The sequence below is a fragment of the Chamaea fasciata genome, unplaced genomic scaffold, assembly GCF_029207755.1.
Source record: "Chamaea fasciata isolate MVZ Bird 193981 ecotype frontalis unplaced genomic scaffold, bChaFas1.0.hap1 SCAF_5, whole genome shotgun sequence".
Taxonomy (NCBI): Eukaryota; Metazoa; Chordata; class Aves; order Passeriformes; family Sylviidae; genus Chamaea; species Chamaea fasciata.
The window spans coordinates 3,931,424-3,959,095 of NW_027094090.1; the positions used below are offsets into that span (position 1 = coordinate 3,931,424).

General features: G+C 44.6%; 1 protein-coding gene across 2 annotated transcripts in view; it reads right to left on the minus strand.

Annotated features, from left to right (window-relative positions):
• Positions 1-875: 875 nt before the first annotated feature.
• The window catches only part of SFMBT2 (Scm like with four mbt domains 2), a 107,719-nt gene continuing 80,922 nt past the window's right edge, over positions 876-27,672 (minus strand). For both annotated transcript variants that reach the window (XM_066182674.1, XM_066182675.1), the window contains 9 exons: positions 27,524-27,566; positions 26,858-26,928; positions 25,566-25,705; positions 21,259-21,368; positions 14,080-14,255; positions 12,451-12,623; positions 9,709-9,960; positions 9,119-9,247; positions 876-7,126 (listed from right to left, as the gene is read on the minus strand). In XM_066182674.1, coding sequence (XP_066038771.1) covers positions 6,986-7,126; positions 9,119-9,247; positions 9,709-9,960; positions 12,451-12,623; positions 14,080-14,255; positions 21,259-21,368; positions 25,566-25,705; positions 26,858-26,928; positions 27,524-27,566 — 1,235 coding nt within the window. In that variant the 3' untranslated portion in view covers positions 876-6,985. The remainder of the gene's footprint in view (positions 7,127-9,118; positions 9,248-9,708; positions 9,961-12,450; positions 12,624-14,079; positions 14,256-21,258; positions 21,369-25,565; positions 25,706-26,857; positions 26,929-27,523; positions 27,567-27,672) is intronic.

Here is a 27,672-nt window from a genome sequence, read left to right on the forward strand (position 1 = left end):
ATAGGATTGATGGAGCAAAACCAGAGTCATCCAAACACTTGCTAGCCAGTTCTGTGGACTTTGTGCTCACTTCCTCCCATGCACACATCAATGGAAAACTGCTGGGGTGTGCACCACCCTGCTTTCACTGAGGGGATGGCTGAGGAGACCAGTGGTAAATACTTGGTAATCAAGCCAGCCCAACAAAGAACTTTTAGAGCAGGACTCAGGATGCCATTGAGAGGTCTGAAAGGTGACAGGACTTGTAAAGCTGGAACTTAAGCTCAGCACAGCCTGTAAGTGCAGGGGAAAGTCACACAAGACACATAACGCACACAAGGTTTTGTCTGGCAAAGCACGTATGTCTGAGGGCCACCCTTTGGAATTCACAGCTGTTTTTCCCCACTGCAGAATGGCTTCCTCCATCCTCACTGGCTGCTGGGCACCTGGCGAAGTTTTATTTTCTGTCTCCCAACACCATGTGCTGTGGCCCTGCTGTAACTCTTGTCCCGTCACCATCAGCCCCTGTGTCACGACACCCTCCTTTTCCTGCTGCTCATTGTATTATTTTCCATCCTGTCCTTCACCCAGCTCCCATCACTTTCTTAAAACGTCCTTGGATACTGTTGAGTCTCCTCACCACCCACCACCGTTCTTGCTTCATGTCCTGCTCTGGGAAGAACTTCAAGATACATAAACCCAAACTATCCAGCTTGGCATCTGTGGAGGGCTGAGCAAAGGAGGCCGTGTTGCTCCGTGCTGTCCGGAGTTTTGGGGGTAGAGTGAAAGCAAAACTGATCCAGGCAGCTTGGACACAAAGATACATCAAAACACAAAAAAACCCCTACCCTGTCAAACAAAAAAAAAAACTACCCTGGACAGATATATGACTTATTGTTACTTTATTAACAACGTGGCTTACAACTGTTCAAGTAAAAAGGGATTTAATTCTGAATAAAAATTAAAATATAACTCTGAATATAGATTTTCACTTATTTACATGGAAACATATATACAGAATAGAATCTTACAGCAAACTGACAACATGCCCTTCGCCCTGGGAACTTTAAAAAGTAAAAACACCAGCATTGATTTATATGTATATATATATACACATACATATACACGCACATATATATACATATATATATACACACATATGTATCAACACACCAACGGGATTATGTACACAAACTTCGAGTCAAAACCTTCAGTACAAACTGGAATGCAAAACAATTCAAAGTTTTCCAACATGCACCACCACGAATGGAGCATAACTGCTGGTTGTGGAGCCAATTCCTGCTGTTCCATGAGAGACAGGAGGGTTTAAGTGCTTGCCTTGTCCTACACGAGGCACATGAAAAGATTCAACTCCCCTCCAAGGCTGCATTTGGGATTTTCACATCCCTTAGAGCACAGAGAACACCCCTGCCTGTGCTTGTGAAATGTCACAGTACCATTCCCCAGGTGAGTGTTTTCCAGAAAGAAGGTCCCTGAAGGTGAAGGCTGCTGGAATAACTTGGCACATCCTGACCACGTTTGGCAGAACAGGGACTGGGAAATGGAATGCACACATTTACAATGTATAAATTATGGACATTTATATGTCCATAGTCTCCAGTGACGCTGGAGGAAAAAGAAGCAGGGTGCCCTGGGAATGAGCATTTTTATCCTGTCTCATCACAACACAGAACAGTGTTTTGTATAGCCACAACCTGAACTCAGGGCAATGTCACCTTTTCCTGTGGGAGAGAGCTCAAGTTTTAGCCTGGTATTTCCTATGGAGGTCTGGAAGATGCAAGAGGAGAGTCTTCAACACCCAACTCCCAGGAGACACACAGGAGTTGGTACAATGAGGAAAGACTGATTTCCCCTCCTATCCAGTCAAGGAGCCTAGAGACATCTGTGAGCCAGATTTCTCTATCTCCACTGGGAAAACAAAATTAGAACCTTTCAGCATTGTGGTTCTGAGTCTATTGCCAGCTTCCTTCCCTACTCTCACCTGCCCCTGCTGGGACTCAAAAACCATCTCTGCTGTGAAAAAGAAAAGCTTTCAGGAATGATGCTCACAGACCCCAGCTGTGCTTCTGTTCTGAGAGGTCCCCCTCCACAAAGACAACTCAAGCCCAGAACTCCAGGCTCTCTCCTCCTGGAGCCCTCTCTCCTCTAGGACCCCCCTCTCCCCTCTCGCACATCCTCGGCAGTGATCAAGACTTACCTTTTTCACTGCAAAAATTAACACAATAGACTAAAAACAAGGAAAGGCCACGAGTATTTGTAACTATGAACCAGGTTTGTGCAGTTCATGTGTCTTCTGCAAGAGAATTCCCATGCATGGCACCGAAATCACTGCAAAACCACTCTTTTTCTGCAGGATAGCTGACATTTGAAGCACTGCTGGGCTATAAAATTCTCATCTTTGATGACTGGCTCATATTCTATATGCAGCCATTAACACCATTTACACTTCTTGCTGGAGTATTGTACCAAAGAATAAATGAGACCATTAAAGGCTTCTGCTCCTTTATTGGGAGTTCATGAGCACCTAAGGACACAAACCCTCTCTTGCGAAGTCTGGCAGACTGCAGCTGCATTTCTGCCTGCTAGGAAAAGGAGACACTTAAATTTTCTGTTAATTAAGTGCAGACTTTGACTTCTGAGAGAAACTGGTGAAGAATTGGTCCCATAGCCCATACATCTATGAGGGCCCTACCACTAACCTCAGTTATTTCTGGATCAAATCCTGAGTTAATAGATTCCTTTAGTTCTGCGTCAACTGATGTGATAAAGAATATTATTGAGGGGAAAATACACATGCATCCACATTTTGAAAGAATTTTTTACATAAATATACTGTATAAAACATGTCCAAAACACCCAGGATTGTGGGTGAAGGAATATTTGTTGAATGTATCCAAGTTAAAAAGTGTACAGTCACAAGAAAAAGAAATGAATTCTAAAGTTCAAGAAGTTGCAGATTACAGAAAATATTTCCCGGAGTAAGGAATCAGCTTTGCAATCCCAAGCAATGGAAAACACAGCGTGACGTATCTTAGCACCAAAAATGGAGCCCTTGGGACTGTATTTAGCCACGCATAATAAAGCTGGTTTCAACGGTGTTCAGTTGCAGCATGTTGTTCTCCTTTGGCACTTGAATTTGGAAACGAGAGGAACGCTCTGAGTTCATCATTTTCCAGATGCACTGCACCAGAAAAGCACAAAGTATTTGAAGTGCCCTGACTGTACGGAGTTCCTGGAACACTGAGATGGCACAGCAGCTCTGCCCAATTTCATTTTGTGCCCTGAAAAGACCAAGGCAGGCTTTAAGGTGACCAAATGTTGATTACGGCAGCCCAACATTGCCTGGTTTGCCTTCAGAAGGCTGAGATGGGGACACCACACAGCTGGGACTGCAACAGGCTGAAAGTTAAAGCCAAGGAATGGTGACTTTCCAGTTTAAGGCAAATTAGCTGTTTGCCCAGAGTAAAATAAAGGAGTCTGGGTGTCCCACTGAGAAACTTTTTAAATGCCAGTAGGCATCCAAGTATCTCTGTCAGCGTGGGTCAGGCCACCTCAGCTAGGACATGCATCTACTGGGTACTTCACTAAGGACAGGGTGTGCCTGGTTTTTGGTGTTTTCTGAGGGCACACAGCATTTTTAGGTTTCTGCACCCTGCAGGACCAAACTATCAAGGGTTATGGAATATGGGTAACATGAAAGAGCTGGAAACCCTGAAATCCTCCTCAGAACTGAGAGGCCTTTATGCCTCTGAGAGGTAGGAAAAGACAGGGTTTGGTCATCCTGGCAGCTGTGTTTGTGAGCTGAAAAAGGAAGAATAGCCCTGAAACCAAAGATGATTTTTCTTGAAGAGCATCCATGACAGCAGGAGAAAGGCAGAAAAACCAACGAGGGAATCATGGACATTCCTTAAGTTAATGACTTAATCCAGTTTCAGAGATGGATGCTTTGGGCCTGAAAAGTGGGAACTGCCTGATTCTGTCAAGGCTCATGAAGGGAGCAGGGACCTGCCCATGGATCTATTCAGCCTGACTGAGTGCAAGCTCCAAAGAAGCCAGTGCAGATAAAGATGAGCAGGTACCATACACTCTTTAGTCCCCTATTTTTGTTCCAAAAATGCTCATCTTTGGTCCTATGCCCAAAGGGAGTCCAGGAACACCTGCACAGCCTTGCTGTGGGAGCAAAGTGGGCTGTGTCAGTGTGCTGAAGGTCAACATCCAACAGCCCAGAAACAACAGCAGGGCTGCTCCCCAGCCCTTGGCAAGGGCCTTGGATAATCATGAGTTCAGCACTTCACAGCAGTGGCCTTTTGCAGCAGATAACACAACACACTTCAGGCCTGGATGCCAAATTCAGAACAGGGACGGGAGATGTGGCTTCACCACTGTCATTAGTCCATCTGTGAAACTGCAGCAGCTCTGAATTTAACTTAGAATCAACCAGGTCTGGTACAAAAAATCCCTCAAACTTAAAGTAGTTTACACTTCTACATTGCAAAGCAAAGTGGTATTTTACTCTAGCAAGATTGGATTTTCATCATCTCCTTTGAAGTACATTACTCTGAAGCTTTATTGATGTTCCAGAATTGAAACGAAGTCCAGGCAAGAGTAATTAATTCCTTTTGATCTCTACTCAATCTGAGCATATTGTCCAGTTGAACTCCACACCACCCGTTCTCCACCTGTGTAAGAAATGGCCCAACAAGTTCAGCTCCAGCTTTTCAGGAAAGCAATCAATGCAACAAGTAACAGTACCTCAATCCCATACATCTTCCCAACCTGCAGACTAAAAAGGAATAGTGAAGCATTTACCACTCAAGATAATTTTAGCATAAAGATTTCAGGTTATCAACTTCTCTGAGAGGACAGGAAGTGATAAATGAGGCAACACTGAAGAACAATAAAGTGAAACACAAATAGTGAGGAGAGAGAAACCTGTGGAAATCAAAAAGCTGGCGCAAGATAAAATTAAAACTTTTTTTGTTGTTGCTTAATAGTTCGAGATTTGAATACGATTTAACTTCCCTGAACAACCAGTAAAGATTCCCAAGTTCAATGCTTCACCCACTCCCTGACTGGCTGGCACCAGCGCTGGTTGCTCTCAGAGTCTGTGTCTGCTCCCCATTCATGCATCCACGAGCAATTAGCTGCCATAGGAATATCTACAGTTACAAGGCTGATGGAGACAAAAAATAAAATTTTTGCAGTGTGTCTCAGAAGGCATTAAACGTCTCTGACAAATCCCAGAGGCCAGAAACTCCAAGAACATCAGAGCAGCAGCAGCAGCTGGATTTGACGAGTAAAGGATCAGTGCAGGGGTGCTGTTTAGCAAACAGCCTTTCTGCTTCCCTTCCTTGGAATGTCCTCAGTTTTCCTGACAGAATCCTCCCAGGAGCTGTCTCCTGCTGACAGATGTAACACCAGGACTGGGCTGAAGTGAGGAGGAGCTGGGAGAAGCAGCCTCCCTGATTTTCTCAGCTGTCCTCTCACTTTGCTGGGCGCAATCCTTCTGTCTTCAGAGGCCAAACACTGAGCAACACTTTTAAGGGACCCTGAGAGGGATCCAAAGTAGTTATCAAATCAGTTACACTGACACATTTCACTGCTACTGTCAGTAGGAAATCCAGTCTAAACTCCAGTTTTTCAGTATCTGCCCCACTACAGAACCCTGTTCCTGGATTTCTGAAGAACAAAACCCCACCATTTGATGCAGAGGCAACTAATACTGCCTTGAACTGATTAAAACTTGAACAAGAACTTCAGAACAAAGCAACTGCTGAGATCAGATCCAGTCCTGCTCATCTCCCATGTAAGAACATTTCTGATGAAGTCTCAGCATCCGGTCCAGCCTGCAGCAGTTGCACCCATCCCACTCCTCAGTGACAAATCAGGAAACATGCTGAAAAACAAGCCAGGAATTCTCAAGTGATGCATGACAGATTCAATGCTTCTTGCCTGAAACACCCTCTGGGTAAGATCTGGATGTATTCCACGGTATTTATAATGGAAGGTCCCTCCTCTTCTCCAAAGAATTTAAGATGGAAACCAATGAAAGAGAATGCAGCAGCTGCAGCCTGGTGTTGGTCAGTAGGTTCTTCTGAGCACAGGGGTCAGCAGGAGTCCCTGATCCCAGTCTGCTGTCACCATATGGCTCAAAGACAGGTCTTTAAATTGACTTGGATTTAAGAGTTAAGATTTTGACTATGAAAGCCTTCATGTTCCTGTACAAGAACGGAGCATTGTACAGATCCCATCACAGAGATATTCAGCTGATTGTGCAGAGCCAGCATGGCTCAGGATGTGCTGCTGCCCCACCAGGTCTTGTGTCACCCCCGCCAGTCCACTGCAACTTTGTCTGGTATCACAGAGACCATGGGTTGAGTCCTCTTCCAAAATTCAGTCAGGAATAACCATTATATGCCTGGTGTTATCACTTTTTCCTTTTGTAAAACCAGAGAGGCGGGAGAAAAAAAAAAAAAGCCCATTGATCACCAAGATCAAACTTGCAGTTAAACCTCAGGTAATGCTACAGATGATGACTTGCATTTCAATATGAAAGAAGAGTGTCAGAGTTGTCTAAAAGAAATGTTCATGTCCAGAAACTGTCCTAGACAAACCACGAACACCTGTAAACGTCTGACTCTTCTCCTTGGGAATGTATCTGCCACTGGTGGGTTTGGTTTGGTGACAAACCACCTGATCCATGCTGGCCTTGCACCACTGGGCAATGGGTTGGAGAGGCTCACAAGGAGGGATGCCAGCAGTCTTTCCATGTGCTTTACAGGTACAGAAAAGTTAGTTCCATTTGTAGCTCGTTTCTTTCTGTGTTCGTTTTTCTTCCCCCTACGGATTAATTCCCAGTGCTTCCAATTCCACTTGTTCTCAGAAAAGAAAAAGGATATGGGGGAAGAAAATCCCTTGAACAAGCTGAAATGGTATAAAAAGACGGGGAACAAGGAGGGGAAGAGGAAGGAACGGAGAAGTGCAGTCAGTTGGCATATTGTGCATAGAAAGCAACTTTTACTCGCTCGATCTGGTGGCAGAGTTTGATGGCTGGACCCAGCTTCAGCTCCATGCACTCCTGCACCGTGGGCAGTGTCAGCAACAGGAGGGCCTGCCCATCAATGTCCTGGGGAAAGAAACACAGGGAAAATGGTTTTGTTTGTGGACTCTGGAGGGCAGAATGCATAAGCAAGTTTGGAGGAATAAGAAGGGCAGTTTGCCCTAAAAATTAAGTTCTTTTATCCTCTGCTTTTTTTCTCCCACTTTGACACTGCCCATCTCCTTTCCCTGAGATACAACATGGTTTTCCTGAAGTTGTCTAATGTCTCTTCATAGGTTCTCACCTTAACCCCCAGCTTGGGAAAAGCCACCCAGCTGCTGAAATGAAGGATCACCTAAAGAACCTCTGCAGAGTCCAGAGAGATCTAATCAGTCCCATTTCACACCTAAGGAGCTGAAAGTAGGGGCAAGCTGCAGAGAGACACCAGAAGACACAGGAGGGAGCCGAATGGAGAAACTGATGCTGGTCCCACTGCCAAGTAAGACCCTTTCCCCACCTCCTTTGGCCCACAATTTGCTTAGTACAGGTTAATGTCTGCCTTGCTCCATGCCCTGTAACCCAGGTCAACCCAGGACCTGCCTCATTCCACTGCTGAATGACCAAAAGAGGGGCCTGGACCACCCCAAAGCCCTTGCAATCTCTAATGTCCCACAATCCCAGAATGGTGCATGCTGGAAACGACCTCTGCAGGTCATGTCTTTCCCTCAAGCGTAACTATGCACCAAACTCCATGAACCAGAACCCCAGATGAGCAATTTTACTGCAAACTCCTGTTGGCTTTATGACCCTCTTCTTAATGAAGAGCTCAAGTTCTCTTTATTCTTTGACTGAGATGGTCAGGTCATAAAACTGTTTTTTACCCTTTAAGGAGGATCAGAGTCTACGTACAACAACTCACAGCCAACATAAACTCCCCAGGACAGCCCTGATTAGGCAGCATGGAACACAAGGAGGATTTAGCCATCTGAAGTGCTGCTTTAATCAGGACTGTCCACGGCTGAAGTCCATCCTCCACTGAAGGTTGATGGCATGGACCACAGCACCAGGGCTACACAAAGAAAAGCTCCAGTCATCTGTGTTTGATTCAAGTACCTAAAAAACTCTCTGGCAAAGGAGGGACAGGGGTGGCTTCCCAGTCCTGGCATTGTTCCAGGCTGGTTAACAAATGGTTGGAGCTTGCTATGACACAGCAACTGCAACACCCTGCTCTGGAGAGTTCCACGCTCTCCAGACTCACCCTCCACCTTCTCCCAGCCTCAGCAGCTGGAGTAATCCATGGTGAAGAATCAGAGACAGTTCAATGAGCAGCTGGCCACACCACTGACTAATTAACCACACTTACTTCTTCCTAACGACGGCTCGTTAGTGCTGCCCTTTACCCTCCGCAGTGGCTGCTACTCATTAGCCAAGGAATGGCTCTTTCCACATAAATTTTACACACTCACACTGGCTTGAGATGAAGAACACTGGTTTCTGCTCCTGCAAACCTATCTGCATAATGGGGAGAAGACTGGCATCTCCTAAATTTAGGTCACCCCAAGGCCTGACAGGCAGATCTTCAGAGGAAAGTAGTTAGGAATTAGGTGTCTACACACTTGGGACTTCAAGGTGTTAATGGCAAAATTCAGACAGACATTTTCGGCTTCAAGGAGCTCTTTTCTGGTTCCCAGGGCAGTAATTTAGAACAGGATGGAACCCATGTGGCCAGGAGAAAGCCTGGTATGTACCAGCTAACCATTACCTGTTTTTACACTGAGGTTCCTACCTATGGAACATCAGTATGGCACCAAGAACCTTGCCATCAAAGGACTAAACCTCCTGCCTTCCACAAGGGTTTTGAGTTTCTGGACTCTCTGAGGATCTGGCAAGCCTCTTGACTCAGATTTCTAAGGGTTTTCATGCCTTGCCAAAATTGGTGTTATAACTTGGCCTGATGGATCTGAGGTCTGGTCACGATCTCTTTACCAAATCCCCAGGCCCAGCCAGCAAGGTGGGATGCGCTGTAACACAAACAGACACCACAGACACAAAGGCACTAATGACAAAAAGGACTTCTACCTGCTCCTGAAATATTTTGGCAAGGGGGGCACAGTCAGTGAGTTTAATAAACCTCACGACATCAGTCACAGTCCACTCCAGTGGGTTACTGTCCAGGACAAGCTTCTCTTCCTCCTCTTGCTTTATTTCCTGTGAGGAAAAAAAATAACAAAGAAAGGCCTTTGATGCTGTTTTACACCACAACGACACAGACTTGGAACTTCAGATGGCTGAAAATGACTCCTTTATTTCTGGGATGTGTCTCCCTTTTATACTATTTTACACAGACCAATTTGATTGGTGAAACAAAGGCAAACCTCTTCAATCACACTGGTCAGACCAGAGGGACATCAAGAAGTCCCTCTGAGGAAAAGGAACGAATAACAAAGTTACAGTTACAAAAACGTTTCTCCTGCTGACAGAAAATTCCCCGGGAAAAAAAAATTTCAGAAAACCAAAACACCTCAGGCATGGAAGCAGGGCTACAGGCCTTCATAAAGCAAACCACCTCCTGTGGAGAAGCGGTGCATGGATGCCCTCCTCAGACCAGCAGGCTTTGGCACCGAAGGTTAATTTAGGAGGAACTCTGCTGTGAAATGGCACACACTCACTTCCTTGGCTGGCGTGCCCTTCTCTGCCTCGCTGCAGGAGTGGGGCTGGGGCCTGCGGCTCCGCCGGGCTCTCTCCGTGGCAGGAGGAGCCCTGTCCGGTTCGGTGCTGCTCCGCAGGGTGACTGCCCGCCGTGGCCTGGCCGAGGGCACCTCGGCCGAGGATGTGTCCGTCTGGTCATCGCGCAGCTCTGAGCTCGTCTCCTCGCTGCCCGTCTCGTCCTCCGCCACGTCCGGCTCCTCATCCTCACTCTCCTGCACGGACAAATAGCACCCCAGAGGTGGATACAGCAGCAAAGGCAAAGGCACGGGGTCAAACAGCATTCCCACGGCCACGCTGGTCTGGGGTAACATTTATTTTAATGAAATATCTTGGGTTGCAATGCAAGATGTAACCGGAAGTATGTATTCTGTTACTGTCTGTTGAAACCAGTTTTTCTCTTCTGTGACCCATTCCTTGTTACTCTGGGGGGAAGGGGGAGGGTGGCTTCTGTTAATGGGCAGCTGTTAAAACCATGTAGGGCAGTGTTTCTTTATCTCTTCCATGACCCATCCTCCCTCCAGAGGATATCTGCTGTTAACTGGCCATTGAGGCTCACTGCATGGCAGATACAATTCCATCATCCCATTGGGAGATGGTCCACCCAGTGGCAGGAGCCCAGCATTCCTACCTGGATAAAAACTGAGATTTGGAACACCAGGACAGTCTGTTTGCACTGGATTCCCAGAGGAAGACCGGACCCATCTCACCACCACTGGACCTTCAGAGGAAAACTACACCCTTCTGAAGGATCACCTCAGCTCCAACAGAACCACATCTGTCACTCCAGGAGGACTTATCTGAACTGCTACCAACACCCTGACCAACAGGGGGTCAGGTTGTATTCTGACTCTGTCAGTGTTTTATTTGTTTGTTTGTTTTTTTTTTCTTACTACTACATTTTTCTTTTAATATTCCTAGTAAAGAACTGTTATTCTTATTCCCGTATCTTTGCCTGAAAGCCCTTTAATTTCAAAATTGTAATATTTTGCAGAGAGGAGGTTTATATTCTCCATTTCAAGGGAAGCTCTGTTTTTTCCCTGGCAGACACCTGTCTTTTCCAAACCAAGACTGCATTACTTCGTTTTCATTACAGAGCCAAGTGAATTAGCCTTCATTTTAGGTTTGTTACAAAACTCAGAAGAAAAAAAAAAAACGATGTGGCAGGAAATTCTTTTTCTCCTCCCAACTAAAGGTCAACAGCAATGACCAACTCATCTGGCATGAAACATTCCTTTCTAGAGCTGGTATCTCAAAACTTGTGGAACTGCAGGTGCGTAGGAGAAATGGAAAATACTAAGTGGATAAAATGAAATTCAGGTTGACTGAGTTAAAACAAAACCAGAAACAGGCCTGACTTTGAACTTTCACATGGCTTCAAATTGTTTTGGCTGTTACTGGTACTGAAAAAAGGGAAATCTTGGTGCCTTTCAAAAATGTCTACATGTTCAAGATAACACTCTTTTAGTGACATTTCTGCAGAACTCAGGACAGAGGATTTCAGCCAGATTTCCCTGCTTTCAGCCCAACACTGAACTGCTGGAGGTGAAGTCCAAAGTTTCATTTGAAGAATTATACCAGACTCTTGTTATTTCTGTCACACAGGGCTTACAAACACTCATCAACTGATGGAAACTGTGCATTTTGAACTTTATATACATATAACTTGCCCAAATGGCTTTGACAGCCTACCTCTGATCCAAGTGCGAGCAGGCACCCAAGGCCATATGCCCAGGTCTTGAGTGAAAGAGCAATTTAGACAAAGATGTTTTGGCTGAAAGGCTGAAAAACTTTTCTAATGGTTGATTAAGGCATAACATAAGTTTAAGTTCCTTTGAAGCAGGTATAATGTAAGGAAATGAAGCAGAACTACACCTAAATGAGGACCAAGCCATGAAGATGCGGGCAATCAACTGAGAGCTGAATAAAATAACCTACTCTAGCTGAAGTAGAGAGAATTTAAGTAAACCAATTTTATTTCACATTGCACAAAGCAGCAATCACTGGCACTCAGCTAAGGAAGTGAAACCACACATGAGCTCTGTTACTGCCACCACGGGAAAAGCCCCCAGAAAACAGTCCACACAGAACTAAGTCTATTCCAGGTTTAATTTGGACATGAATCTTTTCTGAGCCTCAGATCCTGTTGTATCACACAGCAGACTGGAAAGACTGAGCCCTCAAATTCCATGTATCTGGGACACAAACCATTTGCTTGTGCGCTAAGGCTTGATGTTGTGAGCCAAAAATACCAGGAATAGTTAATGAAAAAAATAAAATTCCTTGAAACCACAATGGCTATGACCTATTATTTATTACAATACTTGGAGATCTTAAGATGTGGATCACAGAGCTCCTCCACTCTGCTAAATGCTGTGCAAAGCATCCAACAGGCTCATCTGCCTACTCTTAAGGAAGGAAATAAAACAAAGAGCTATTAGGCAGCAGGTCAGTCAGTGAGAACTGGGAAGGTGGGAGCAAAAAATCGGCCTGCATTACCTCTGAAATGGACGAGGTAAAAATCCCCAAAGTGCCCCAACGAAACCAGTCTGACCTTAGAAGAACAGAGCAGCAAGGAAACACCCAAAATAGAAACTGGAAGTGTTCAGGTGTGCTGAGAAGCCCCCCAAAAGGAAAATGCAGAATGGGGGACAAGAAGAAGGCACCAAAGAGTTTTTGCTGATTTATCCCGGTGTGACACAAACCTCTGCAGAGCCTGCAGCATTGGAATCCACAGCTGACGATCTCCTCTTCTTCTGCACAAAGATGGATTTCCGCCTCTTCCTGCGTCTGGCTGGCTTGACATGGCCACTTTTCATGTTGTTATTTTCCCCAATTGGTGGCTTAATGATTTTTTTCCTCTTCCCATAATAATAAGCTGGAGAAATGAAGCACCATGCCCATTAAAAACTTTAAACATCCAAAGAAGGGAACCTTGGCTTGCTCCTGGCTACAAGTTCAGGGCTGTACTCTAAGTGCAATTTAAACTCTAAAATACTTTGATTTGGAAAAAAAAATATACAGCATAAATAGGTCATGTTGGACTAGCACAATGTTACAGCTCTTATGTATCCAGATTTATTGATGAAGACCTCAGAATTTAACAATGTGTTTAGGCAGAGCTCAGCAGTGATTTGGAGGAAGAGGCCAACAAGTTCCAGATTTGATCCAATGCAGTTCTGTGTGAAGTAACAGGCTCAGACATCCTTCCACCTGCTGAAGTTTTCAGCAGAGAGGGGAAAGGGCCAGCTATCCTCAATCATGTACAGAGGAATGGGTTTTTATTACTTTCAACTATTTTGTGGCCCAGGTTGAAATTAAGGATGTGAGAGTCCTCTGGCCTTACATTAAATGTTTGTATTAAGTGCCTTTTGACATATTCTGGGGATGAAAGACACTCTGTCCTTGACCAGCAAGGGTATCCCAAAACGACTAAAATGGCACTTGGCACCCATGCCAAAGTTCATAACTGAACTGAGCCTTTCAGCAAATCAATGGGGTTTTGAGGAAAAATTCATCCAGTCACATAAACCATCAAATCTGAGATGGGAAAAGCTCAGCTCGAGCTCCCCCAGCTGCCCTCCTCCAGCTCTCCATTTGCTACCAGTGGGAGTCACAACCCCAGCTCAGGTGTAGACTTCTACAGAAACCCATCCCCAGTGATCTCAGTATCCCCCTGAGCATGCTCCTCCTTCTACTCTAGCACCAAACTCAAGAGAATTGCTTTAGATCAATTATACTGCTTTTTGCAATAATCTTTGTGGAAGAAGGACAACACTCACTTCCACTTTCCTGACCTGTTCAAGAGCCAATAATACCAGTAATATGTACGACAAAAAGCACTGAACATTAAAAACAGCCTTCCTGAACAGGCAGGGTCATGTTTAAATATTAAACCCTCTGAGTAGAGATTCAGTGTTCCCAAAACTTCCAGCACCTCAGCACTATGGTTCTGGCCTGTGTTGGTGTGTATGCCAGAAACTCTTTACCAAGAGGATTCATCTCACCTAACAAAGCTGTCTCAAGACGTAGCAAGTTAAAATCTCAGCTTCCCACTGCATGTTCCTTTTATGCGCTCCTTGTGTTAACTTTAGATACAAAGAAAAGTCAAAACCTCCAAAAAGTGATGACGTTCAAACAGATGTATTTGGATGGAGTGTGAGGGACAGTTTTCTAAGGGAACCTGTGGTGGCCTCAGGATTAAATAACTACTCTTAGATGAGATGAATCCTCCTCAGGATTAACATATCACACAACTCCTGCTCTTCACCACACAACATCTCCCACTTCTCCGGTTCCGAGCCAGCGCCAGGAGACATTTTTCCAGTACTCACTGTACTTGGTTTTGGTGTGGATGGAGCAGTTCTCGGGGCAGACTTCAGCCACCAGCACAGGGCTGAAGAGGTTGGGGCAGCACTCGAGCTTGGCACAGACTCTCCTGCAGAAATCTGCCACCTGGTCCGATGTCCGCACGATCTTCACGGTTGCCCGGTATGTCTTCCCTCTGTACCTAGGCAGGAGTACAGGACCCCACGTCACCCAGCTGGCAAAATCCTGTGGTGCTACAGACCAGACTCCCCTCTGCCATGGAGAGATCCTCCCCAGGGACTTTTGGGAGAGTGTCTCTCTTGAGAATGCAGACAGAACAGGTCTGCTTTTTTTAGTGGCTCCATTTCAGATGGACTCGAGGAAGGAAAGGGTGAAATAAATTGAAGGTATGGACCCAATTTGGGAAGGAATCTATGGGCACATTGGATATATCTGTAGATAGGGCAAGAGAAGGAAAAAAAGTCTCAGTAGGCTTGGTGAGGACACTACACAGGTTAGCAAGCCCTTATTGTGAACTGATCCAAAGTTTTTGGGAGAGGGATGCAGTCTCTCTTCATATTTTGACCCACGATCAGATGCTTCTACACCTTGCAGAGCGTTCTGGCCGCCACCCTCTGTTTAGACCGAACTCTCTAAGACCCCAGTGCACTTTTGGTTATCTCCACTGCCATCTTTCCTGCTCCCATATCACGTTCCAGCTCCCAACAATCCCCATCATGGTGCCAGCTGTGGCTATCAAGACACACTCATTGTGAAGAAGTATCTGGGTGAAACAACAATCTCTGCTACCCCAGGACCAGATGACTTCACCACTCTGAGATGTGGGCATTCACTACAAAACCTGTGGAACTCATCAGGAGTCTCTGGAGTTATTTAACAGCGCTGCAGCAACAGGCCTTAAAACTGATTCCTACAGGGAATGCCTGGAGCAGAAACCTGCAATGAAAGGTTTGTCTTAAATTTGCTACGCCAGTAAAACATTTATTTTGGTGTTTCATACGAACTGTTTCTCAGTGATAAATAGCTGAAAAAGATACAGTTACATCCCTGCTGTACTACATTTGTAGATGTGAACCCTGGAAAACCAATTATCCCCTAATTTATTAAACAGCAGCAGCAAGCTGTTGTAAACAGTGAGATAAGGTTTTTAAAACATCTCTTACGCATCCTGAAGAATGCAACACGAGAGACAACCACGCCAGAGCCCAGTGCTGGCATTACAAATGTGCTCAGAGGAGGGAAAAGTAACACACAACAAAAGAAGAAGAGGGAACAACAGTGGAAGACTACTGGATGGGAGGCAAGGAAAGACAAAGATACAGTCACAAGGAAAAATGAAACAAAGCATTTGTCAGTGTATTAAGATCTGCAGTTTCCTAGCAGCTGCTGATAGATATGGGAGAGGAAGAGAAGGAGGTGGTGAAATAAAGATGTGACCAGAGAGTTAAAACATTCAGACAGCTCTTTCTGAAACAAAGGGGTGTGGGAAAAGGGCTTGAAATGTGGCACAGGAAGTGCTATAATGGGGAAACCCAAATGAAACTTGGGTCTGAGAACAGCCCAGTCCAACCATCCTCAGGTCGCAACCCAAATTTATCACCTCAGCATAAAACCTAAATGAGCATTCCTGCAAGGTGCCAGGCTCTGATATCCCATTTGGTGCCAAGACAATCCTGGATTCATTCACCTGAATGCATGAATGACTCAATGAGCCAACTTTTCACACACCCTGAAAGATTGGGAGAAGTGATATAAAGGGGAAAAAAGCGTTCCTTTCAGGTACAGAGCACTGTTATGGCCCCAGCTTCCCTATGAAACAGCTGCAGCGGCAGGCTGGCTGAGGAGGGTTTGGCAATACCTAATACCAAAACTACCAAATGCCACAGGCATTTAAATGCATCTACTTATAAAAGTTTTATATTTCTTTTCAATGTGTTTCAAAAGACTCCTGCGCTTATTACTTCTCCAGGAGCCATTAAAGTTTAATGACAGGCTGGAGTGTTGCATCAGTGAGTCTGTGACAGGCTGCGCTGCTTCCACCTGGACCCAAAAACTCTGCTTGGACTAAACCAGCACTTCCAGACAAGCACCAGCCTCGAGGGTCTCCATACTGGAAGAATCATGGCACAGGGAACACCTGTAGCTACACCTCACGTGCCTATGCCTCATTTTATGACTGGATGCATCTGAATTTAACTCACATTTATTTGTCCTTGTTCTGACTTTCACCACTAGGATGAAACGACTGCATCTGGTTTTGTTTCCCTGCAAAAGCGCTCTAATCAAATTGCCTCTTGATCTTCTTTCTTATAAGCTAAGAAAGCTGCCTGATGGGTATTATTCAAGGATGGCTGACTTTTTCTAACTGTGTGCTTCCTATTGTGTTTGGCTGCCCAGGAAGGACCCATTGTACTACAGTGCCCGCTGAAAGGAAAAGATGAAACTAGGAAAACGAACAACTGACTGATTTCATAGTCTGCTTTGAATGCAACACACATTTTAATTAACAGAGAGGATGGCAAAATGGAGATCTCCATGACTGCAGCAATCAGTCTCAATAAACCCAAGGTGTTGGTACTGGCCACAGGAATATTTTTTACATCATTTTGGTCTTGGCAGCACCTCTTTCAACTATAAACCAGGTTCTACTAATATTTTCCATATTCCTCACACACTAAAGATTTTTAACACAGGCACCAGCAAATGTAATCTGAGCTCTTTCTAAGACAGCCATGTGGAAGGAGCTCCTTTGTCAGAAAACCTTTTCCATTATCATCTCTCAGAAAGTTACCAACTACTGATGCTCCAATTTATGTTTTTATACCAGGGCTCTCAATCACTTGCAAGCAGCAAGTATCTGCATGCACAGCATGGCAGAACTGGAGACTTGGAAAATTGCTGTGTCAAGGATAATATTTTTGGTTTTCTTAGAAATAGCTGTTCTTTTTTTAAAAAGAGATTTTTTCAGCTAAAACCAAAGGAATTTTTCACTCCTCTTCCCCCTTCTCTGACCGCAGATCCCAAACTTGGAGAAAACCTTAAGGCTGCAACTATTTCCATGAAAAATACACTTGCTGATCCATGAGCAAAAATATTAAATGAACAGCACTTTACAATAGAATATGTCTGTTGAAGCTCCCTAAAATAGATTAGAGGTCCATGAGAACATGGTGCCTTCTAGAAGCTCCAGTTAGGGACTGCTGTGTGATGACACAGAAAGTCTTGTGCTGAAAAACTTCAAACAGCAAGTACATTGAGAACTTCATTTTCAGAAGTCCCATTCTAAGGCATTCTGACAATTCTCGAGACTAATTTGAACAACTCAGTACATAAAAGTCTCAATTTCCTTTCGGGGAACAAAAAACTGCTTTCTATTCTTTGCAAGAAATTTCTATTTCATCTGTCTACCTTAAAGTCTACCAAACACAAGGAGTTAACTTCCTTCAAAGCTATTCAATCATCCAGTGGTATTTTGTACTCTTGAACACAGGATTCAGAAAGGACACTGGAGTGCTCTGGTTTTAAGGCTTTGTCTCATTAAGTCTCCTTCTGATTACAAAAATACAAGGTTTAAGTCAGTCCACTGATCCTGGTTTGGAAAGCCTCGTTCAAAATGAACACAAATTAATTTCCATTGCTTCTTCCTCAACCCCAAACAAGTTACCACATCACATCAGGCACAACTCGCCCTCTGCTTCTTGCCAGTCCCCTACTGGTCCTGCACGTTCTCAGAAATTGCTTCCAAGAGGATTTAGCTAAACCCTTCCAGGAAAGTTAAGCTGACAGCCTGTAGTTACTTGGATTCTCCTTCTTGCCCTTCCTAGTGAGGTGTGTGATAATTGCCTTTTTCCAAAAATTAGGATTCTTCCCTCATCCTCATCAACTTCCAAGCACGTCATCGAGTGGCCTTGCAATGACATTGGCCAGTTCTGCCAGGCAAAGCTGGCTGCATCCCAGCTGCTTCCACAGACTTGTGCACATCCAGTTTGCTTCCAGTGTCCTTAGATTCTTTTCCACCTACTGTGGGTAACACTTTGCTCCCTCAAACAGGATCAGGGCCCTGGGAAGCCTAAGAGCCAACCCTCGCTAGCAAAGGCTGAGGCAAAGAAGATTTCAAACACCTCAGCCTCACCTATCACAAGTAAAAGGCAGTCTTCTAAAGCAACTGCAGTGAAAAGGCTTTCTTTGAAATGCAGTCTCATAAATAAGCAATGATGTTTGGCAGAGGGGTAAATATTCCTGGAGTTCAGCTACAGGATTTGAGCAGCTCTCAGAATTTCATTTAATGAAGGAGTCCAGGAACACTCATCTTTATTATTTTGATCAACTGGGCTGCATACAAGACCCAGGAGGTAACTTTCTGCACACACTGCTTTTGTTTATGTCCAAAGTCCTGCAAAAATGGGTAAATCCAAACAGCCCCCTCATCAGCCCTTCAAAATGAAAACCCTTGAAAAGCATTATGTCCCTTAAGCATTTTATGTAAAACTGGGAAGGCAAACCAATATGTAGGCACTGAACTTAAATGCACCAAAACTATAAGGGTTGAATGCTGACAGCTTCAACTGGCCCTCATGGGAACTCAGGAGGATCAAGCTTGACATTTCTAACTCATCCTCACCAATAAATCAGGTTTGACTCTTCTCATACACAGCCAGCAGTGCTGATGGGAAACAGTTGCCATCACACACTGCAAACACATCTCTCTGGACAATCTAAATTGTTTTATCTTCTTTGCAAGGTGAGTGCAATTGCTTCCACAGTGGTCACTCATGACAGCAGAGTGGACTAAATGCAGGCTGCCCCAGGACTTGAGATAATGCATTCCTGGCAGTGCAAAACCTTGCATTTGGGACAGTGGGAAAAGCAGCCTTCTCTTCACCAATCCCTTTGATCTACCCTACTGCAGTCACTGCAAACAAACAGCACTGCCAAGATCCAAGGAGGTGCCAGTCCACATCAGAAAGAAGACAGTGACATGATGTGTCCCATCACAACTGGCTCTGGAGCAGTCATCCTTAGCAACAGGCACCATCCTGAGCCCTTGGAGCTGAAGTTGCTCGTTGCAGGTCTCTGCTGCTCATTACAGGTCTCTGCTGCTCCTTACAGGCCTCTGTTTAAGATTCTGGAGCACTGTCACACCTGGTGGAAGGTGTCATGTGCTGTTTGTACGTTACACAAGATCTGGTTTCATCGCTGTATTTTCTTTTCTGCTCCTGAACAACCAAACGCAATTTAAACTTCTGGATGGAGCAAGTCAAGCAAACGAAAGGAGGAAAAAAGAACAAGTCTTAGGGTAGCCAGACATGTCAATCCCCTGCTATCCACTCTTAAAGTACTCAAACTACCCACAGGCAAGCTGGCACGGCCACCAAGCCCTGCTCTGTGAAGAGATCAGCCGCAGAAGCCAGAGAGTTGCAGGAACAAGGTGCTGTCCAGCCCCAGGAGCTTTGTCTCCTCAGAGGGCAATGCCACACTGGAGGAGAACCCATTGCTGTTCTCAGAAGGCAATTCAAAACTTGCTGCTCCTGGCTCTGAGCCGGTGATCATCCATTCTGTGGCTTTAAAAAGCTGAAAGATGGAGCCTGACTCCCTGGGGAGCTGAGGTTGATGCCTGCTGGGGCAGCCAGCACACAGGAACACGTACATGGACTGTGACTGGCGGGGGGTCAACATAAAACACTATCATGGAAGGTCAGTTAAACATTTTCCAGGCTCTCTCCCATTAGAAATATGGGTTACAGCAGCCTTAAGAAATAGGTATTTCTGCTTTTGCACAAGGCAGATCCCCACACTCAAACAGGAGACCCCAACAAAATCACACTCAGGATAATGTTAATAGGGAAACTGCCTGTAAGCTCAGCTCTTTGCAGGAGAGGGTGTTAAGTAGTATAGGGCATTGTGACTTGATTTCACAACTAAGTACCTGTAGGAGCGAATTATCTGATATTTGTAGCACAAGATGAGGAATCCTAGAATCAAGGAAAACCAGGTCATGGACAAAGACCTGTTTTAAATGAAAATCTCTATGCATGAGGTTAACTTTTAGACTTCCATTCACAGCATCTCCACTGATGAACACAAAAGCCTGGCATTTCGCATGGGTTAAAGAAGCAAATTAAAAATAGGATGTTTCTATTACATTTTTATTTCAGTTTGCAGTCCTTCTTCAGGAAAGCATTTTAAGCGTACGCAGAGTAAAAGTTTCTCAACTCCCTCCCTCAACCAGAGAAAACATGAACTCTCTGCAATATCTACATTGGCAAAGATCAAATACAGTAGCCATCAACAGTGCTGTGTTTGGCAGCTATTCATATCAAATAACCAAGAGAAAATTGCTTTTCTTTGAAAAGGAGTTACAGAGTTCAGTACAAAGAGTGAGATTCACTGCATTTAACTACAGTACTTAAAAAGTCAAGGTGACCATTAGTCAACAAAGAGAGCTTTCTTCAAAGAAATATTTGTTGACATCCATCTTCAAGTGAGAAGAATTATTCTTCAGAAGGACTCTGGAGAGAGTTCAGGTGAGACTCCCCTCTTTTACACAGACAATAGTTGTTGAAATACATCCTATGTATAGTGCCCATTACATAAAGAAGACATAAACAGGTAGATTTTAACGCTGGAAGGAGGAATTCAATATTCTTTGATGCTGTTTAGAAGAGAATTTAAGAATATATTCTAGAAAGGCATCAAATTTTGACCTGAATCTCTGATCTGCTACTACTTTGCCCTAATCACACTCCTGCTGAAAAATGTGTCCCTGCTAATTTGTTTAAACTTTTTTTCCGTGCCATTCATTCTCACTACTTTCTCCTACATTAGTCTGACAGGCTCTAATTTAAAAGCAGCAATACTCCTCCATTAAGAAGCCAGGAATTGAGTTCATTCAGTAATAGACAAGCTTAGAAGAACAGCTTATCATAAAACTCAGGACTTGACTTCATCAAAAACTGGATGGCTGCTTGGAGAAAGACAATAGAAATGAACCGTTCAGGTGAATATTTCATTTCTGAAGTTGCTATGGAATCAGTCAAATAATTCAATGAAGCAAAACGATAATTAGAAAAGTAAAACTCTCACAATAGCAAAAAAAACCCTTTTCTTACCTTTTTTTTTTTTTTTCCCTAGTCAGTTCCCTGTCTGAAACCTCCCAAATAAAAGAACACACACTGAAGACTTACTTTGCTTTAAGTGTTTCCTCCTGGAAATTCCACTGAGGGTCTTCCACAAGCTGCAGTTCTCGTAAAACACTCCCTGGCTTGTAAGCTGCATTGATCACCATGCTGAGAACCTACAGGGAGATAAAACCAACAACAATGATGGCTTAAAAGTAGTCCTTGACCACACTGAATAGGGTCCCAGGTGCTGCACAGGCAGGAGAACCTTGCAGGTGCCTGTTTCTGTCCTGGTTGCACAGGTTAAGTGTTGGATGCAAGGAGGAGGTGTGCAAGAATGGATCATTGTTGCCATATTGTAAGTAACATCTGACTCTGATAAGGTAACTGCATTAAATGCTGCTGTTTGACCTCAAAAATCTGCTAACCAGTAATTTTGTCTTTGTGGCAGACCCTCTCACTCAAAGCAGATTCCACAGACTGCATCCCTCATGGACCATTTGATAAAAAAGTGCCAACACAAACAGTTCAGAAGGCACAACCAGGTACAGATCATGTGCCCCACCATACAGTGAACACTGAAGGGGAAATTCACACATTTGAGGTCAGCAATGTGCTAAAGAGCCTGAGAGTTGATTGCCTTGACTGTATTAACAGAATAGTAATGAAGTCTCCACAAAAAGAGTTTGCAGGAGGTGTGCCTGGAACCCAGTGTGTGTCCACTCCCTACAAGAGAACACATGTGCCAATCCTTTTAATCCAAAGTCACTGAGAATAAAAATGATTCCTGCTATTGGCTCAGGAAATCCAAGCTTTAATAGCCTACACTTGGCATAGGGAGATAAACACAAGGAAAACAAATCTCTTAACAGCACCAGACCGTGTGTTTGAACACTCTGCATTGTATGCACATGAATGATCCCACAGTGAGTCTGGATTGGTTTTCATCTAATTTAGCTCTTTACCTAACACCTGTTCTTAATTCCTTGGGGGCCTGCAAATGATTTCAGTATGACCAACATTAAGTTTATCCAGCACCCATGAACGCAGTACATCAGAAATGAAAAAATAACTAGGTCATACTGCAGTGACCAATGTGTTAATGTTTGTTTGGCTGGTTTTTTCTGGGTTGGTTTTTTTCCCCCCCTCTAAATCCAGCAACCTGAGGATTTGCTAGCTTTTTGAAAACCCTACAGGATTAATCATTTTCACGCAAGGGCTACACTTAATGCTGCAGAGCACTCTGTAAAATGGCACTGGCTGGAGTTGCTTGGATAGGCTATTTGCTAGAAGCAAAATTTAATTTATCATGGGGCCCTTGGAAGCATTACTCAAACCACTCTTCAAAAAAAGTTCAATTAGAGACACCAAACACTGACAGAGGGTAGGTTTAGATTGGATACGAGGAAGAAATTCTTCCCAGTGAGGGTGGTGAGGCACTGGCACAGGGTGCCCAGAGGAGCTGTGGCTGCTCCTGGATCCCTGAAAGTGCCCAAGGCCAGGCTGGATGGGGCTTGGAGCAACCTGGGATAGTGGGAGGTGTCCCTGCTCATGGCAGGGGGTGGCACTGGATGATCTTCATGGTCCAATCCAACCCAAACCATTTTAAAATGCAGGGAGTTATTTAACCCCTCTGCAGGAGTTTGTTGGGAAAGCTCTCCTTGAACACACTTCTACACCCACCCTGCTGGCTGGTGGGGACATCTGGGGCAGAAAGCATCTTGCTGACCAATTTCTACCTACAGTACTGCCCTGCCCCCCCACCAGTGTAATGGTGCTTGTGTGAGTTGTCAGAATAGCTGGGAAACGAGCAAGAAAAGAAAACCCAACCCTGCAATACCAGTGTGGCCCTGTCTGGGCGTTCTCCCAGACACCTAATCAACTCCAGCCCTGCACAGGCACCCACAGTGCCAGGACTTTTCTCAAAGCTGGCTTGTCACCAGCAGGACTCTGTAAACTTCTAAACTCAGTTTAAAAAAGAGTGTTTTGTAAAAACAATTATTTCCCTTTCAGGGGAGGAAAAAAATATTAGAACCTCAGGCTTTTACTCTTCTTGTATCTCAAATGAGTCACTGGGTTCGGCATCTTACCCTACAGCAAAGGTCCATCATCACAATAACAGCGGTACCTTCTAGCAACAGTATCACTTCATATTACACTCTATTAAATGCAAACAAACAAGATTTTTGGAAAAAAAATTAACTGTGATTTAAACAAAACCAGTGAAGAAACCTAGACCAGATTCCAGCTTTCTCTGGAGACGGAAAATTACATCAACTATTTCAGACCAGTCAAATGTCCTTTGGCTGGAGTGTGACCAGTCTGATATTTTGGTGGTTTAATTTCAGTCCTCTGCATCAGGAATGGTTTGGGTGCAGCCACCTGTGCCCTGGAGCACAGGGGGGGATTAGGAAAACCCCGCCTTTGCTGTTACCACCAGTGAGGTTTTATTTTGATGCTGCTGAGCTCTGGATTTTTGGAGCTGAGTGAGTTGGTGTCACAGCAGTGAACACAAACATGCAGCACTGTCACCAGCCTCTGCCCAACCCCACAAGCACCTCACACGCATAAAGTTCTCCATGCCATGTATTTTCATGTGCACAGGAGCTCTTTTCTGAGTGTATCTGGTGTGCCAGATGCCGCTGGGCAGTTCAGCACTGTTCTTCCCACCATAGCTTTTTGGTGCTCACACCTTTCCCATCTCCATCCCCCTGAAACAGTCTCAACCCTGGATGAAGTTTTCTTACGAGATATCAAGGTATCCTGACAAGGTACAGCTAAAAACACGATCCCAACTCTTTTCTCCTGTTCAAGACCTCAATGACCAGCATTCTTACCAGGAGAAACTCAATTTCCCTCCTGTGTCTGAGATATAAACCCACACCTCCTACCTAACAAGAGATGTTAAATCCCAGGGTTGTCTCAAAGCAGGGCAGTAAACTGTTATTTTTTTTAATTTGGAATACTGATGTGTCTGTGGGACAGAGAGAGGAGAGTAGAAGAGTTATCTGGGATTCTCTCATTAGATGATCAAGGATCTAAAAGGCATCTTTTGTCATGGTCCGTTTTCTTTTTAAATAAAGAGCAAAGTGTCTTAGAAATAGTAAGAGCAGTAAGCAATGAAAATAATCCTTACAGCATATTTCTCTAAGATATGGGGGTTATAGATCATCTGGAGTCTTAAGAAGACACTTTATTTTACAATGTTGCTGAGGAGTTCTTGGCATATATGAAGAACTGTTTGTGCTTCTTAGACATTCTGACCCCAGAAACTAAAACTAAAGCTGACAATGTATTTATTTTAATTTAATTCAAGTCAGCCTTTATTATACAGAATAGCTACCTTACAGTCACTACTTTTCAGCCCAGGTGCAGTGGCTGGATGGCAGTAGCTGGTGTCTCCATTGTATTTGGCTCCAGGTTTCAACTTGTTTTCCAAGAAAATACCTCAGAAATGAGACAAACTTTCAGCACACCACACAGGCACTGCCACCTCACTTACCTCTTACAGTGAATACAATAAACCAAAGGTCCCAGCAGAAAAATTGTGTTGGCACTGGGAATAATGAACAGCTAGGCTGTAAAAGTTTGGCACTAAACTGCAGAAGAGTTACTTGTTGCTCGCCAAAGAATTTGGGTTTCAAGGGTACACACACAGGATGATGCTTCACTGCATCAGTGGTGGAGGTAAGGACAAGACCTTGGGTTGAAAGGGCTGAGGAACATCAGAAACTTCAATTGTGCAGCAATTTTTTACTTCCACCCTGCCCATGGCTCTCCAAGCTGCTGGAACCTCTCTTATCTCAGCAACAGCTACCAAGAATCAGGTGTATCGCCCCTACAGCAACATCCTGAAGGTTGTCTCTACACCCTTTCCAGAATTTGGAACTGGTTCCTATGGCCAGAACAAGCTTGAGTCTATGGCCATAATAAGCTTGAATTTTTTCTGCAAAGTAACACAGACCAATGCTGGGCTGCTGCCATTGTCCTGCTCCTTGGGAAGTTGTTTATGTCACCAAAATGAGATGTCCAAATCTCCAAGGGCACTTCTTTTGTCTTGCTCCTTGGGAAGTTGTTTATGTCACCAAAATGAGATGCCCATGTCTCCATGGGCACTGCCATTTGCTCCTGTGTTGATGGCAACCCACACTGAAGTTGCTCTCAACCAACAGAACTCCCCATGTTTCAAAAATATCACCTTTCCCATCAAAACCCACAATGTAAAACCTGCCCCCTCTTCCTGGCTTGCAGCTTTGCCTCATGGAAACCACACCAAGACAATTTTAGGTGCACTGTTCACAAATTCTGGGTCTAGCAAACCACGAACTCATGCCTTCCTCTGAAATCCCCCCAAAAAGAGAGCTGGGCCATACCTCCTTGAGGACGAGCACACACTTGCCAGGCCCCACAGACTGAGGTAGCTCTGCAATCCTGCCTTTGTTTAAATATGGACCTGAGAAGCAGCGGTGGTTGATGTAGAGCTGGGGGCAGCAGTATCTCCCATTGATGGTGCCTGCAAGGAGAAAGCAGAAGTGAGGTGCCTGTAGCACTTTTATACCACAGATCAAGGGCACTTCTTCCTCCTGAATGTAGAAGGAAGGGGAGGAGAATAAAGAAATAAAGGAAGAAGAATAAAGAAGAAAGTCCGCTCTGGGATAGAGGGTAGAGAAGCCTCTGCTATTCAAATCTGTCCAGCATGGGAAAAGGAAGCATTTTTAATAGGGACTGATTTGGCTGCTGAAAGGAGGACTGGGAAAGGGTTTAATCCATGACATGAGCCAGGGCTCTTCCAGAACTCACACTGCAGGGGGACACACGAGTGACTCACTGCAACCTGCCAGGAGGGGATGGAGGAGCTGAGCCTCAGAGACAAGGAATCAGCTCAGGGAGAACATTCTCTCAGTGAAGAGCCTCAGAAACCCCTCTTCAGCTCCTGTCCAACCCCACAAACCCTGCAGTGCCATTCCCTGACCCAATATGGGTCTACAGATCAGTTTTCCTTGTCTGGGCTAATTACTCTGGGCTCCTTTATAGCCCATGGAGAGAAATGGGAACTTCTAGATGTGGTTCACATGCCTTCCAAGCGGTTATTCGCTCCTTTTGGTTATCATACCCAAAAAGATCCTGATTTTCCCCATTTGACTGTAATGGGGTGCTGGCTGCAATGCCAACATATGTCCCACAGCCTGCTGAAATAAAGTGAGTTAAATCCTGTCCCTGCTGCTGGGTTTACACCATTAATTGGATGAATATTGCACTTGGAGCCTCCTGGCACTGCTGAAGGGGAGAGGAATATGCCTTTAGCAGAAGCAGCAGCCACACCACACAGTCCTGAAGTAACACATGGGACCCATTAGGTCCTGCTGTACCCAATTACATCAGTGTCAATTAACAACCTGCACCCACCTCTACCAGAGAGAACTCATTAGCCTTGTCTTAATATCATTATCTGAAATGGGCAAGCTCCAGGGGAACTCTGATAGCCCCAGCAAGGCAGGTGGAGAACCAGAGCCTCACCTGCTGTACATCAGGTGGGTTCACACCACCTTACACCCCCTGAGAATGTGGCTCCATGTCCCCACCCCTGGGACAACTCCCTGCCTTTCTGGGGTCCTACCCTTCCATACAGGACATGAAATAGGGTCTTTGAAGTAAGGATCTTTACCTGTTGTGTCTAGCTGAGGAACTGGGCAGAGGTCATGAGGTATTTTCTCAACAGGCACTGTGGATGGTAACCTGTTAAAAGAGAAATTTGGTGTATTTATTAGTAGAGTATTTGGTGCATTTAATGCCATCAGACAGGACAAAGGGCCAGAACCAATCCTCAGGCTGGACCAAAAGACACGCCAGCAACAGCCTGGGATGAAGAATGGAGATACCTCCAACACAATTCCACTTCCACATGGTTGATCACAGACCAGGGTATTGCAGATGAAGGAGCCAGATCCACCCCTTCTCTAAAAATATATTCTGATGTGTCAGCTTTAGACCTCCAGGCTTCAAATATCCTCCCTTAAATTCAAGTTTCTAAAAACTGCAAGAGGTAGACAGGGAAATGCCCTCCTGGTACGTGTCCATCTTCCCTAAGCATCCCTTGCTGGCCATCAGACAGGGCCTGTACAGCCCCAACCAGTAAAAAATTGCTGTTACAGAGACTTTCTAATATACTAACAAATATTTCAGACTTAAAAGAATCCTCTTGCTAGCTGTGCTGCAGTATCTGGGCAGTTGTTACCAAGCCACACAGCTGCTGTGTATTATCCCCCCTGGAAGACCTGATGCATTCCTGTAAAAACACCACCTTAAATAACAAAAAATCAAAACAACTTACTGTTTTTCTGGTTGCACAACTGCAATTCTCCTCTTCCTTCGCACTGCAAAAACGAAGCAAGGAAGAAAAAGATAGTTTTGTACCCTTCTGTCCTGTTAAGTACCCCCAGAATGCATAAAAAGCTGTGTAAATGCACTGACTATAAAACG